General features: G+C 32.3%; 1 protein-coding gene across 1 annotated transcript in view; it reads right to left on the bottom strand.

Moving 5' to 3' along the window:
• Positions 1-301: 301 nt before the first annotated feature.
• LOC129231463 (CD9 antigen-like) overlaps positions 302-16371 on the bottom strand; it is a 66749-nt gene continuing 50679 nt past the window's right edge. Inside the window, exons 2-7 of the mRNA XM_054865788.1 lie at positions 13180-13377; positions 11239-11319; positions 10769-10867; positions 8040-8135; positions 6758-6841; positions 302-1588 (exon numbers count right to left, since the gene is read on the bottom strand). Coding sequence (XP_054721763.1) covers positions 1520-1588; positions 6758-6841; positions 8040-8135; positions 10769-10867; positions 11239-11319; positions 13180-13377 — 627 coding nt within the window. The 3' untranslated portion in view covers positions 302-1519. The remainder of the gene's footprint in view (positions 1589-6757; positions 6842-8039; positions 8136-10768; positions 10868-11238; positions 11320-13179; positions 13378-16371) is intronic.

The raw sequence follows: 16371 nt of genomic DNA, 5'->3' as shown, positions 1-16371 counted from the left end.
TTATGCTGTTTAGATTTCACAAGTTTCTCCTTTCTGGGAAAAACATTGCTACCATAAATTTGCATAAGTCATATAACTTATTCCTCTCCGCAAGGGTTTCATATGCAGAAAATAACAATCGTGGCTTATCTTGTGTAATTTTTATTTAACATAGCCTATCTTAAAAGCAAATTTGCAATTCAATCTGTAAATTTTTGTAATATAGTTAAATTTCTTTGCATAAATTGAGTGAGTAAGCAAACAGTGAAGTTTGTATGACTTATTCCACATATAGACCAATAAACTTATTTTTACGAAAGAATAAAATATTTATTTTTCATACAGACATAATGATTGCATTAAATACACATTTGACAACAGTGAATTAAGAGAAAAACCTTCACAAAATAATACCATTGTTCGCATTCCTGTTTGGAATACAAAAAAATGAAGAAATAAAGGAATATTACGAGTCTTTAAATTTTTAAATACCTACGCTCTACTCAAAAATTTGTAATTCTCAAAATGCCTGTCAATACACTTCTGCTCTAAAAGTCATTGAAGATTGTTTCCATGCATGTTTTGAACATTGTTTAAGAATAAAATGAATATTAATCTATTTTAATGCAATAAAAACACATTTAAAATGGTAGAGAGGACATCCAAAAGTGTTACTTTCTCATGCAAAATGCCGTCATTAAAAACAGTTCATCGATTGGGAAACTAGGGTATGAGTTACATGAGAAAGAAAAGTGTGAAAACATAGACTAAAAAAAAAAAAAAACATTTGAACTCTCCGAAGAAATTATATTTTCCTTTCTCATACAATAGAGAAAATAGCATTGACTGCTAGTTTTTCAATAGGAGATAGTTGAGGAAGAATGCGACGGCTGCATTTATGCCGTAGTAAAATCTGAAAATTATTTCTAGTGTTTGTGCATTTAGCAAGAACTGACAGTGGAAGTAAACAAAGCGACTTGATACTTGGCGAAATTTTTTGGCGCTGGGATGATTGGAAACAGCGACAATCAGACAAGCGGAATGTTTGCCAACAGAATCGCCAATCTAACGAGTAGTTAATGAAAGTGGCAAATTTGGTGTCAAGCGGCAACCCTCTTTGTTTACTTCCTCTCTCACTCTAAGTGCAGTTAAGTCCAGTAGACGTAACTGATTTGAATCAAACAAGAGTCTAAAGCTGCTACGTCTACTGGACAAGCATGAAATATTTTTTCATATTTTATCTAGGCATAAATGCAGCTGTACCATTTTTCCTGAATCTAGCCAACATATGCTAAAAATGTCTACATTGCATGATTAATAATTTTCTCCAATAAAATGCAAATAACTTAACAATTGCTATTTTATTCATGTTATTTATCTTTTTAAACATGAATATGAAAAAAATCTTAATATTCATCCAATGAAAAACATGAAATCTTTGTCTGCCATGAAACAAACTAAAGTAATGACGAAGAATGAACACTGCGTTTTAAATGTAACGTTGGATGGATTTTTTTTTTTCATCTCTTTAGGTTTTATCTCAATAGGCTTGCGTGGCGTCTTCGCGTAATATGCAGAAAAGGCAACCCGTAAATATAAGACTCAGAATCTGGAAAAGAAAACAGGGAAGATTATAAACATGGAAAATAATTTCAAAATAAATGATGCTGTAAAAAGCAAAAAAAAAAAAAAAAAGGTTTGATAAGTTTTTTTACGGCAGTTTTTTATTCACTGTACCGAGGCAGAGTAAAACAATTTATTTAACTGAAGTTCTCTAGTATATTTAATGACTGAAAAATCAGTCAACAAATAAACGTCGTTACTTATAACAACAGATATCTTTGCACCAATCCCTATGTGCAAAACATTTCATATGTGCAAATACAACATTTCATTGAGTTAATAGGCAACTGTATTCTTCCGACATCACTTATAATAAATAGGATATTTTGGGGGCTTACTTGAGATTTGGAGTAAATGAGTCCTGAAATTATTATTTTTTTAACTACCGTAAACTGGGGCTACATGAACCCATGAAAAAGTGTTTAAAATCCTCCCTGGTCCTATAAAACTCAATGTATATCAACTAGAAAGAGGAAATTAAAAGATCGTTCACAAAGTAAGCGCGGGCGTCCTGTAGTATTTGTATCGAGGAAGAGCAAGTATTAAATAATATCAGAGAAAATAAATCCACCCAAGCCATTAAAGAGAGGAGTTTTCATTCTTTCTAATGTTTAAATAATGCGCATTTCAATTGGTTTTAGCTGTAGTTAGATTATATTTCTATTTGAGAAATTATGTTCGCCTAAAAATATGTTTTTATGAATGTACGTTGATTTTATATTAATTTATATAAATAATTTGCAATTTATATTAATAATTTGCTCACTAGAATGTATATTTTGAGTTTCCTTTCAAAATCATTGGTCCCTCTTGATACCACCACCTGTTTTAAAGCTTTTTCGCTGAGTGGGTTCAAGTAACCCCAGCGCGGGGCTACTTGAACCCAATTTTTAAAAATAGAAAAAAAATATATATAAAGAGGTGAAATTGTTGTTTAAAAAAGGCTTAAGGTGGTAGCAGAACGTCTGAAAAGTGGTAAAAACAAGGTTATCAGTGCACATAATGGGTTTAACCAAAAATTAGTGTAAAACTCGCAAAAAATATGAACTTTCGGGTCCAAGTAGCCCCAGTTTACGGTACATAATTTAATTCTGGGGCACAAACTGGATTTTAAAACACGAAAAAAGAAAGGTAATTGACTATATGTTAGCGTTGTTTGAAGCTCAGGTTTGATATTAACCTGAATTAATAAGATCAAGGTCTTTTTAAGATAGTACTCCGTCATCGATGGCTACAGCACAATTTCGATTTCTGATCCAATTGCGTAAGAACAAGAACGCCCAGTTGATAGTGAGATTCATAGCAAAAGAGGGTCACTGCCCAGTGTTTCAACACTGAGGCGTGTTACGTTGCGTCTGGAAATAATACGTAGTATGACATAATAAACAATAGTGATTTAGTCTGAAAGGAGGCTTGAGAAAATCGGATATTAATGTAAATATGAACTTCTGGTTGCATCATTTCTAGAAAATGATATAACCTTTTATTATAATTTGCCCAGCATGAGTCTAATTATAATATCTTGTGTTCTGTATAACTCCTATTGAAAGTATCTTCAATAGAAGTGATAATTAAAAAGCCATAGCATTTCTTTTAGGTTTTCATTATTCATTTTTTGAGCTCAGTGGTACAGGGTGAATCTAAATATAATACACATTCTTGAAGTTGTAATGAATTTATGTATTACAATATAAATAAATTTAAAAAAAAGACACAATTTTGTCAACGAAGGTGAATGGAGGGAAAAAATTGTTTAGCGTAGGTTCAAAGAATCATTATGGCTGTTTTGAATTATGTAAAACTAGTCGACCCGTGCGGAACTCCGCACTGTGCTTCGAATCGTTTCATAAGGTATTTCGCTCTTTAAGAATTTCAAAGGAAGAACATTATGAAGAAAAACCGAAAAAAAAAAAAGAAGCGCAGAAGAGAAGGCATGTAATTTAAATACATCAGTAACAAAACCTCGTTAAATACAACGTTGTAATAATTTGATCATCGCTCACCGTTTGGTCGTACATATTTTCAATTCAAACATAAATATCATTAAAAGTGTGGCTGAGTAGTGACTCGTGAAAAAGCAATAATTGTGCATGTAAAAAAACAGGTTGTGGCAAATACAGTCCTGCCCATGTGAGCATCTGACGGGAAAAAAAGAAATATTAAAAGAGATATTTATTGGCACAGATTCGAATTGGCGCCATTCTGATTAACAGCCCGGCACCCCAACAAACCTAGCAATTGCGCCTTCCTTTTCGAAAGCTATTCATTGAAAGAATGCGTAGTAAAAAACAGCAAAAAAGCTTTTTGGCAAAAAAAAATAATAATAATAATAAGATCATGCTTCTATGTTTTGTCATTAACCAGCATGATACGATTTAAAATTATTCGAAAAGCATGGAATTTGATTAAAGAATGACGAAGATCTCACGTAGCGATTGAAACGAACATTCTAGAGAAGTAATAAATTAGATTGAAAATAAGTGTTTTTATCTTTGAATATTAAACTATTTCACATAGAAGGTTGCTTTACCAGTTACGGCTTAAATGCCCGCACATATTTCTCTTTTAATCGAACACTTAAAATTCAAAAAAAAAAAAAAAAAACAGTTGAACTGAGTCCGTTTTTTAAGTGTAATTTTTCGAACGTAGACAAAATGTATTTTTTTTTCAGCAGAAAGCAGAGGAGTAGAAAATGATTTCTTGCTAATGAAGTTGATAATAATTTTAATGCTTTATATCGTATTCGCGCGAATAAAAAATTAAAGGTTTACTGGGTGAAACTTGTAGTTTTAATTTGACGTAGTATTTTTTCATTTGTACAAAATGTCGAACACTGCTATTAGAAACATCTACATTTCAGCATACAATGAAAATGTTTTTCTGCACAAAAAGGATTTATTTTAGATACATCTAATACTTTTTTATGCTTACATTATGCTGAGTGGTCTGGATGTAGTCAAAGCTTAAAAAAAAAGGAAGAACACTCTTCGATTAACAGTCAACTTATCCGAATGATAATTGTAGCCTGCATAAAGGAGTCGAAACACCAAGTAGCATTCCCACTGCATTTATTTTATTACGTTTGTTGTTATGAGTACATGTAATGCGTAATACTAATATAAATTTGGTATTCTTTCGGACAGCCCAAACTTGTCCGAAGTTCAGATAGTTTATAGCCGAACACTCTACGAAAAAAACTTATCAATTTAACCGAACAACCAAGTCCAGTGCTTTTAAGCTTTATTAAAATATGAACACACACACAGGTTTTTTTTATTTTGCCGAAAGCGACGTAAAAAAAGGAAAACTGCATTAGAACTTTGCTTTTGAAAAATGCATAAGAACTACAGGCAGCATCAAGGTTTTGATACAGCAAGAGGCGTTTTCGAAAACTTGATTTTTTGACCGCAAGTCTAGTTTTCTTCATTAGCCAGCCTGATAAGTTTTAAAATGAGAAGGGAATAATATATAAGATAAGATATTGAAGAAACGTTTTTTTATTCTTAAAAATTTTTACAATTTGGTACCGCAGGCTGCTTGAACCGTTATGACTTAGATGGCAGCACGTGTTCATCATTTAACAGCACGGTTAAAATACAAAATAAATTGAGCTATGCTCTTTTTTAAGCGTAGCTTTTCGAATGTAGTAAAAATGTGATAAGCTATTTGTTTTTTTCCAAAAAGAAGAAAAAATATAGATTTTACCCTTCAAATTGAGGTAGTAATTTTTTTATTTGAGCAAAGAGTCAAAAACTCATTAGAAGAATATATATTTCAATATACGATTTATTTTTTTTTCTGAACAAAAAACAATTCTATTGTAGTCTGAAATCTTAAACCTGTTACTTATATTTTCGCTTACATTATGCTTTAATTTTCTTACCAGAGTTAAAGCTTAAAAAGAAAAAAAAAAAAAAAAAAAAAAAAACGTACAATTCCGAAGTAAATTAGTACAAAGTCACTTCAAGATTTCATATCAGCAAGAAGCGTTTCCTTCTCATTTATTCTATTCCTTCATAGTTGTTATTCACTTAATTACGTGTTCATGAAATGCACGATATTTCTCTAATTTTTTGTTGCAGACTGTCCGGACATGGGCCCGAACACGCATTCTCCTGGTTACGAAGAGAACGCTCTGCCGATCAAGCTATTCAGCTCTGTCAGTCAAAGCGCAAATTAAAGTTATAAGTTTAACCGAAAACCTCATTCTGGTTCTTTAAAACAGTTTTTTTTGCCCGAAAAAACAATTTTAGATCGTGGGTCTATTTTTCGTCAGTAGCCAGCACCATAAGCTTTAAAATAAGGCGTAAATCAAAGAAATCGATGAAGAATTGAGGAAAATCTGGCGTAGAAACCAAAAACAGGCTACAGAAATAATATATAAGGATAAAACAGATTATGATTTCAAAAATAAGTTAAAAAAATTATCGTGATGCACATTAAACACTATAGCTATAATAACACCGAAACGTGTTCTCTCTACTTTTGGTTTACTATGCAAACAATTTGCAATCTAAAAAAAAAAAAGGAATTTTTAGTGACAGAAAAAAATCATGTTTATATGTTTAAAACTAATATTTAATCCATTTAACTCAGTACAACGCAAATATATTATACATTTTGGTTAGAATATTGTATGAATCATCCATTACAAAGCAATATTATAAAACAACTTTTTTGAAAGTACACTGATAAAAATTATAGTTTGTATAACAGTTTCGACTTTTACAAGTCTTTCTTGCCATAAATATTGTCACTGCATATATACGAGATACATGCAGTGTATATTATATATACAACATATAATTTCAGAATAAATTTATTCTTCGTGACGCCTAAAGCCGCTAATGATTGCACGTGTTTATTATGATTGAGAGCAATTTTTCTGGAATTCAGTTCCATGAGCAAAAAGTTATTCTGGTGTGAAGAAAATAAAAAAAAAACTGCATCAGATAACTGTTTTGAATAAAAGTCTCGCGGTACAAGTTCAGGGTTTTGCAGTTGTAAATAATTTTAGCAAGAACAAGTGTAACCATCTAATTGAATGGTATTTAGAAATATTGCTGGTAAATATGAACAATTAAAATGCAATCGGTATTGATAATGAGGATTTTATAAAGATTTATATCAATTTATGTAAAAAAAATGTTCGCACCTGTACTAGTACCAAACCGAGAGCTACACCGCCAATTGCGCCAGCTTTCTGCTCCAGATAACGTCTCAAATTCTCTCCACAACCCTTCAAATAAATAAATTAAAAAATAAATAAATACAATAAAAAATATATCACTATATTTCTTTAGAATTCAATGACATTAGCAACGTGACATAATATTCTTCAATTTTATTCATAATTCAGTCAAGTATATAATCAAGTAAGAATCAACTTTAGTTGCGTTCATTTATTCATGCAAAAATAAAATGACTTCAAGTGAGATTGCTTGACAAATAATAACACCTGATTTACCGCAAGGAAAAACATTATAAAGCTTCCTTGGAAAATATAACTATATCTATCTAGGTAATCATAATTTTATTTTTAATGCTGGATATAGGGCACCTGAAAAAGCATGTTTTTTTTTCCTACGTAGTTGCTAATTACATCAATACATATGATTCATCTTTATCTACGTTTCAATTATTGCTGAAGGCGAAAATTTTGCGACAGCAAAAATCAATTGACAATTTCAGCCGCTAAGCATGCAAAAGCTTTTGAGCATTATCTTGTAACATTGTAACAACAAGCAGTAACTAAAGCTAGACCTTAGGTATAAGTACATGCAAAATACCGACAGCCCGGTTATGACATCAAAATAGACTAGTTTCGTCCTAGTTATGGCCTCATTTCTCTGGAGTAGTCAAAAACCGAGAAGGAGGCAAAATTTCAATGGCATAACAGGGCAAGGGGTTTTGGTATTTTGCATCGTAACACTATTTTTCTCAACATGCAATGGTGATTGTGAACCTTAGAAGCGTACAGGGCACAATTTGCATAAGAGCTCACGGTACTGCAGTTCCCGTACTTCTTTTCAATTTTATGTGAATTTTCTCATCACAATGTATGCATAAAAAGAAGATTTAAAGAGCATAGAACTTCCTCACGTTTTTTGTTGGAAATTTAACCATACGCTCATAGAAGTACTAAACACATATTTCTAAGCGATGATATGGTGCTCTTTTAAACGTTGAGTACGCCGGTGGTAACTTACGACGTATCCAGTGAAGATCGTCGAATTTTCAAAGACGGGGCAAGTCTTAAAACTGCTGTCTTTACCCATCTTCCTCCAGGTTTTGATATCACGTTTCAACGAAAAGAACACATAAATAGGGTAAATTTTCCGCCCCTAGAAGTTGTCGCTCGAGGGAAGAACCCTGCTTTCTTCCCCCTAGAATCGGCAATGCAGGTACCGAAAATTTTTTCATAAAATTATACATACGTGAATGAAGATATTGTTCGTTCTGTCACTGCTGCAAGATTGGGGTATGTCATCTTCATGATAATCATCTTTATCTCTTCCTCCACAGCATTCCAACTAAAAAAGAAAGAATGTTGAAAATGATGTTTTTGGCTGATGAATTATTTACAACTAAAAATCTGTTTTTTTATGAAAATGGTCCAACAGGTTCTATCTCAGTTGGCACACTTTTCGCTTCCTAAACGGTTTGAAATGCTTGTTAACGTTGTGACAACCGTTTTAAAACGTTTATGAAACGTTTAAACAAATGTGCTATTTGGAAGGGTAATATTATTGCATCTATGATTCGCACCTAGTTTTAAAAACTAGCTCGCTCGTCATCCTAAGCCTCATATCTAATTCTTACTTCAAATATTAATGATTTGAGATAAATAAATACCTTTGTGCTGAACAGTAGAGTAAGAAAAAAACAACGTCAGAAAAGCACAAATTCGCAGATTACTGCAGACACGTGTTTCGGCGTTACAGAGAACGCCTTTTTCTACGTTTCCTGTAACGTCGAAACACGTGTCTGCAGTAATCTGCGAATTAGTGCTTTTCTGATGTTTTTTTCCCTTACTCTATTGATGATTTGGTTTCAAAACATCCACCATTTATTTATTTATTTATTTATGTATTTACTTTTTTTGCTGATTGACAGCATTCATTCATGAAAAATACATATGAAGTTCCAAAATGACTAGAAGTGTCATCTTTAAATGGCGTCACGGGCCACGCTGTCAATATGTTATGGTTGACGAATTTTTGCTCTTTATCTGAGTTGAAAAAATAACTCATTATTTGAAATGCTGTAAGAACTCCTCGTTTCTTTTCCTTTTTGAAGTGCTTAAATATTTTCTGATTCTTTCACCTTAACAATTTGTGCATGTTTCAAAAATTGTTTTAAACATAATAGATTCCATAAAAAATTAAAAAAATATATGTTGGACTTCATACGGAGCTCGTAAAAAAGGGAGAAAATAAAAATTTTGCGAAAATAGTAGTACCTAGTTTACAGTAGTTATTTGGCATTCATAGTTTGAAGGACAAAAATATATTTTTCGCTTTTTTCTTTCGCAATTCAGTCTCGAAAGGTCAAAATATGAAACATATGTAAGAGCGAAAGCCGAGAAAATAATATTGAAATAACTGGCAAATCATTCAGAAATTTCAATTTAATTATGTAAGTCATATCCGATTGTGGAGGTTTATTCCTCCGAGTTGCAGATAGAGTTATTGTGATTTTGCAGTATTGCTTATTAAACGAACTCTGAGTTTCTGCATTTAGAAACTACGAGTACAAAAATGTTCATTTTTTTTACCTACTGCGTAAATGAGAAAAAAAAGTTTTTGTATTTATTGTAATAAAAGCAGGGTACAAACGACATGATACCTAGTAATTCGTTTTGTTAACTTATTCAAGTTTCAACATTCTTCTCGTCTTGCTTTGAGAGCTTGCAAAAACCATTTAGATAAATCATAAAAAGGAAACTGTTTTTACTGCCATCTGTTGCCGAACATTAATATTAGTTAAGAAATGCTTTAATGCTTTTATTTCGTTCGAGGATCAATAATTTTCACCGACGTGCGGCTTATTTTAGCAAATTGCTGTCATTAATAAATACGTTTTTCTTTTTAGGCATTTTTGAATTTCTTTCTTTCTTTTTCTTTCTTTTTTTAACGTAACTGAAACAGTGAACGCACTCTATAAAAGTATTTAAGTTTTTAAACAAAATAAAAACAGAAGGGAATTTAATTTTTTGCTATTTTAAAAAACTTCTGTTTTCATTTTGTTCAAAACAAAATGGCATGAAAAATTGTTTTTTAAAAATTGAACTGTAACATGAAAGTTAATAAAGCTGTTTTACAGTTAAAAATTTTAAGTAGTGGTGGATTGTCACAATTGCGAGGGGCTTCCAAAATCAAAAGAGATGCAAAAATGCACAGGGTAATTGTTTTAATTAGTTTTGTTACGTATAAAAGGGCTCTAATAAAATGTAGTGCCACAAGCCCCCAAGCCTATATAAATCCACCCCTGATTTTAAGACTAACTATTAACCTAATTATTAAGTATATGTAAATTATTATTCACTGCCTGTTGTAGGATAAATATTTTGGGCTGTCAAAAATTACGAAATTTTGTTGAATGTTGAAAAAAAAAAATAAATAAATAAATAAATGTTTTAAGCAGAAATATTTACTAAATTAACTACCATTGGAAGATGAAATAAAGTTAAGAAGTGTTTTTCTTAATTGATAAATATTCAAGATGTATTTTTTACAGCGTGAAGTATTTTCGACATTATGCACTGCTGTGGGAAAAAAATGTTTTCCTTTTTCTATATTCCACAAGTTGCCAAGATTTAAAAAAAAAAGTTTAAAATTTTCGATTATGCTTGCTTTGGGCAATTATCAATTACTTCTAAAGACCCATTTTGAAGATGTAGACTTAGAAGTGAAAATACTTAAATGAGTTTATAGGAAAGGTTAAGAAACTACTTCGCCACTTTTTAAAGTGTTCAAATGAAATAGAAAAATTAATTAATGTAAAAGCTGAAGTAAATAAAATACACAATATTTTATTTTAGGCAAGCTTCTAATAATTTTTAAACATGAAGCTGGGATAAAGTTCGCATTCGCCAGTAGATTGTCGATGAATTCAACGACAATAATTCTAACAAATTTCTAAAAAAATGCCAATTTTTACGTACGTGTAGTTGCAAGAGCTCAATAAATCTGCCAGAATCTCCATCTCCTGCTATATATTTGTCAATTTGTTCTTTTATGGATGTCGTCAGGAAATCTTGAAACTAACAAAAGAGAAATGTAAAATGAGTAAAAGTTTAAAAAAAAGTAACTGTTTTTTGTTTGAACGCTCAAACAATTGAGAAGTTTAGAGCAAAAGGGATGTAAATCATTAAAACACGATATTAAGCTAGTGCATAGCATGGATTACTAAACTACTTTTGCACAAAACACCACGTGCTGCTCGATTTTGCGATTCCTATGTATGGGGTAATGATTGAATCTAGACTCAATCACTGTCACATGAAGTCGATGGGGTTAAGACAAATTTCTGATGGTGAGAACACAAATAAAGAAAAGTGACTTATATTGATCTCAACGGCTGAATTTAAAACATTGGATTTAGAATGAACATTTAAATGAAAAATAATAATACCTTCTCTCCATCTGCATGCTTCCACACCAATCCGGTAGCTGCTAGTTCCATAACTACGACCAGAACCATAATGACGAAATACTAAAGAAATTGCAATGAATAATTAAAATCAACTTAACATGAATTTTAATTATATTTTGGGTCAGTTGGCGTAAAAGGAAAGATGGGGTAAGCTGCTGAGGTATTTCACTCACATAAAACTATATTCCAAAGTTTTAAATTTGCAAGACACTAGTGATGCCTGTTTTAACTTATGCATCCGAAACTTGGACATTTATAAAATAGGAGGAAAGCAGAATTCAAATTTTTGAAAGAAAGATTCTGCGAAGCATTCTTGGTGCTATAAATGAAAATGGTACTAGGAGAAGACGATTCAGTTTTGAACTTATATACAAACAACTTAACACCACTAAATACACGGTGTCCTGAAAAAGACTGACTGTTTTCAAAAATTTATAACAGGAGAACGGTTAATGATAAAAAACAAATTCTTGCAGAAAATGTACGTGGTGGGCGCTAAATTTTTTCCCTCAGAGTTCCAAATTTTAGTTCAAAAATGTGTCAATAGATAGCGCTGCACATAGTAAGCCGGTAAGTCAAAAAAGAAGAATTGAAATTCACCGATTTTTCCTCCGATTGCGAAATGGGATTACAGCCAACGATTGTTTGAAAATATTCTTTTGTTCTTTTGTTCATTATTTTCGAAAAATTATGATGTAATTTTCTATATATATATTTTTTTAATTTATAGGCTTACTATTTGCAACGCCATCTATTGGAAATAATTTCAACTAAAATTTGGAACTCGGGGGGGGGGGGGGGATTTACGGCCCACCACAAGAAATTTTCTGCAAAAATTATTTTTTTATCATTTACCGTTTTCCTGTCATAAATTTTTAAAACAGCCAGTCTTTTTCAGGACTCCCTGTATATTCAAGTTAACACAATGTACTCGATGGCACATGTGATCCGAATGCATAATGTACACACAGTAAAAAAGGTATTGATTTTTAGACCAACTAGAACCAAAAGGTCATGAAAGCCACCGTTCAGATGAACCGATTCGATAGAATCTAAATTTCTCGCAATAAATGAAAGAAACTGTAAATCAAAGATTAATCAGTTGTCGCTATGGAAAAGTGTTAAAAGGAAGGCATTGACCCATAACTGGGCTATTTAGTCAGTTACAATGATGATGATAAGTTACAATTCACTGATCTTTCGTAATTTTATGAAAAATAGTATCTTAATATCAAATTGTCAATGTATTTATGAAGACTCAATGACAAAACATTTGCAGCATACAGAAGCAAAATTAATTTAAAACATTGAAGATGTTCAGGAGATAAAATATTTCAGATTATCAAACCGCATACAGCAAACTCAAGTCAATATTTGAAAGTGGTATCTGATATTAATTTTTATTATATTTTATGTTTCATGAGTCTCGCTTCCACCTCATGAGTCTTGCGAGAAATTTTAATTTCTGTTAAGCATTTCATATTTGATCATTGATGATGAAAACATTTTGTCTAATGCATCACAACATCACATATATGTGATACAGCGATATATATATATTTTTTTTTGTCTATGCGTTTAATATAATTTACTCTGATCTCCTTTATGCCCTCGGCTGTCTTGATCGTCAATATTTTGGATCAGAGCTAATTTCGTCAGTCATCGTAACATAGCATGTAAATCTATATATAGTTATTTCTGTAAGCCAAGGTTCGCATACGCGGATTAACGGACGTTCGGAACACAAAAGTATGGATAAATATTAAAAAGTCAATTGCGTGAGGGAAATATGAAAGTGGAAAACTATTAAAAGTAAAAACTGTTATTTTTATATTTCATTTCAAGTTATTTTAGATAAAATGCACAGTTCAAATTATTGGGGACCTAAAATAGTGCATACGTTCATAAGGTGTAACTTACCGTAAAAAGCATACAAGGACTGTCCAAAGCTGCTCCACAACATCCAAAGAATCCAATAATTAGGATAATGACACCAAGTGTAATTACAACGTAACAAGCTTGATAGTACTGTGGGATGTTCATACCATTATGGTACTCCCAAAAGTCAGAATCAGCCCTTATCCAGATTCCGATACCAAGAATTGCACCTCCCATTACCTATGAAAAAAAAACATTATTATTGCTGTACTTTCTAATCTTAATAAGTTTTCAACAACTATAACACTAAATTATGTAATTATACGAATGAACTGACATTATTGAAATACTGTCCAACCACGTTTGCGGTGGGAAATTGTAAGGCGACCAGGACGACTTTATTTGAATAAGTCTATCGGGGAGAGAAGAAAAAAATTGATGCTCGTGTTTCGTTCATTTCGAAGAGCCTTTGCTTCGAATTCTGCGAACTGGCATCTCTGCAAATGATGTGTCCGTTTTCAGCTGTAAGCCAAACATTTGCCTTTATATATCACTGGTGTGGTCGGAGTACATTTATTTATTTATTTACTTTATCATTTGACAATTGGCAAATTCATTCCACAAACCGCTATTTAGGGTTGGTTTGACCAATAAAGTTTCAAGTTAACCATGTTTCAGCGACGAAACGATGATATAGGCTAGTTAAAACCAGGCAGTTCCATTGGTTATAGACTAATCGTCGGAGTGCAAACTTGAGTCAATCCGATTAAATGTATTATCATACTCAAGTATACCAATTAAATTCCGATGCATAAACTTTGCATTTGCTCAAACCCTGAATAAAAGGTACACGTACACATGCTTAATCGTGAAAAATTAAATCATAAATATTGTGAAATGTTACTTAAATGCTGGCAATATTTAACCAAGCAGAAAGTCAGTCTGTGTGTATATGTCAGATTTTATTTTAGCTCAAGAATCTACTTAAGTTTATTGAAATGAAAAACCAACGTAACTGAAGCCCAAATAAGCAAAAACAACAACAATGGCTACAAATCTCTTAGCCTAAAAACTACGACCTACTTTGGCCCAGCATAAAAATTTGAGAAAAACTGCCAGGGAGACTTGGAAAGAATAGCTAAAATGAAGACTGTAAACAGGAAAAACACAAGGAAAAAACTGCAATTCTCTGCAACGGATAAGGAGATTGCCGACTCAATTCATCAGGGCTAAGTTAAATGGCTTTTATTTTGGAAGATGAAGAGGAATTGAAAGTTGCAGGAGGTTTAGAAAAAGGTTTACCCAGCTGCATCTACTTCTCACAAATATTGTAAAATTTGTTGGGAAGTTTACAGAATTGTATTATTGTATAATGGAATGAGCTCAGGTTTCCAAAAATAGCTGTTCATGCGGAGAAGGAGCGAATGTTGAGAGCATGGGATGAACGCAAACAAAAAGATTTGGAAGTGACCGAAAATTTAGGATCTTTTTTCTTACGTATGGTGATTCTTAATAAATTGTTTCCACCTACAAAACTAATAAAAAGATGACTGTTTTTCGTCGGTAATTTCTGAGACAATAACTAGGTATGCATACACATGTTAAAAAAAATAAATAATTTCCCTCAAAACAAATATGTTTGACACAAACTTCTTGCAAAATGTTTTTTTTTTTTCAAATAAATATTTTTCCCTGAGAGCACACGTCTTTCTTTGACTCTAGTTAGTTCTACAATGATTTTAAATGGAGAAAATCACTTTGGGTCAAAGTAACTCAAACGCAAGGGTAACATTGGCCCAAATAAAGAACAATAGTTAAGAGTAAAAATAGTGGAAATAAACTGATCACTATTCAAAATTTAAATTAAGAGATCTCTAGATGTGTAAAACAAGTTTCCACAGCTTGAAAATATGAATAGTTACAGAATTATTGAGAAAAGAATAAGAAAAGTTCCAGAATCTGTGCCAAAGTAGCCCACGTTTACGGTACTGGCAGAAATTGCGTTCATCAGCTGCCTTTTATTTTCTAGGAACGTTTCTAAATCGTTTTTACTGCAAAGAACTACACTGTAAAAAAATTCCGAAACGTTACTGAGTATTTCCGTGTAACGTCTCGGGATTTCAATGGTTTTTATCCATTTCCTGGAAAAATCAAATATCTTTGTCAAAAAGTTTCCTCAATTGCTACAAGTTACACGAATGTAGACTTCTCACTGTTGTGAAAAATATTTTTAGCTCCCAGTGTAAAGATTAACTGGGCGTACTTATAAAGTGTATCGACCTCTTCTTGCAAACCGCCCGTCCATGCTGGTTAAGCTCACAAAGAGAGCGAATAAGTATGGGCTGCGTTGGCTTTGCAAGAATTGCAGGAGGGTAAAATTTTGAATATTTTCCTGCAGTTCCTGCTTAGCTTTGGCCTTGTTTCCATTACTGCGTATGGAACTTCCTAAATAAATCAGGAAGGGGCCAAGCTATTGCATTATACTTACATCTATTTACCCCACAGTTCCTGAAACACGATTGGCTTCAAACGGAAAGATTTCTGAAATTTTCAGAAAGGTTACCGAATTTTAGCGGAAAACTTTCCGGGTTCTTCTAAGGTATCTTACTGGTAGGAATTAGGCACATCAGCTGCCCATTATTTTTCAGGAACGTTTCTGAACCGTTTTTACAGTGTAGTCGTTGCAACATTTTCTGTGAAAACAAGTTCGTTAATTATAAATATACACTGACCTCAAAAAGTTAAGGTACAACCCGTTTTTTGTGTCTAATTTGCAAATGAACGAGTGTAGAAACAAACAATTTGGAGGATATATGCATTAAATGCTTTTTATTGAATGCACCATAGAAATTTGTATAAGGGTATTGCAAAAACGATTTATAACGAAAAAAAAGCAATCTTTGTGGAAAAGTCCACTCTTGAAAAAAAACCGAACATCACAGTGCTATGTAGTAAAATGTCAGAGAAACACTACAAAAATGAGTTCTAATAAGAAGTGTGTCCCCCTCTAACTTGAATTCATTGTCTGCATCGATTTTTCATGCTGTTTATTAAGTTGTCTTACACCGGAATAAGAAGCGAAGACCAAACACAGAGTAAGCCTTGTTCCAGCTCATGTAACGATCTCGGAGGAGGATTTAAAGCATCAATCTGTCTGCCGAGATAGTCCCAAAGATGTTCTTTTGGATTCAGGTCTGGAGTTCTGGAGTTCGAGCTGGCTATTGCATTCGTCCC

This window comes from Uloborus diversus, chromosome 10, assembly GCF_026930045.1.
Source record: "Uloborus diversus isolate 005 chromosome 10, Udiv.v.3.1, whole genome shotgun sequence".
Classification (NCBI taxonomy): domain Eukaryota; kingdom Metazoa; phylum Arthropoda; class Arachnida; order Araneae; family Uloboridae; genus Uloborus; species Uloborus diversus.
Note: the sequence above shows the minus strand (reverse complement) of the source record. Positions and strands in the feature narration are given on the sequence as shown.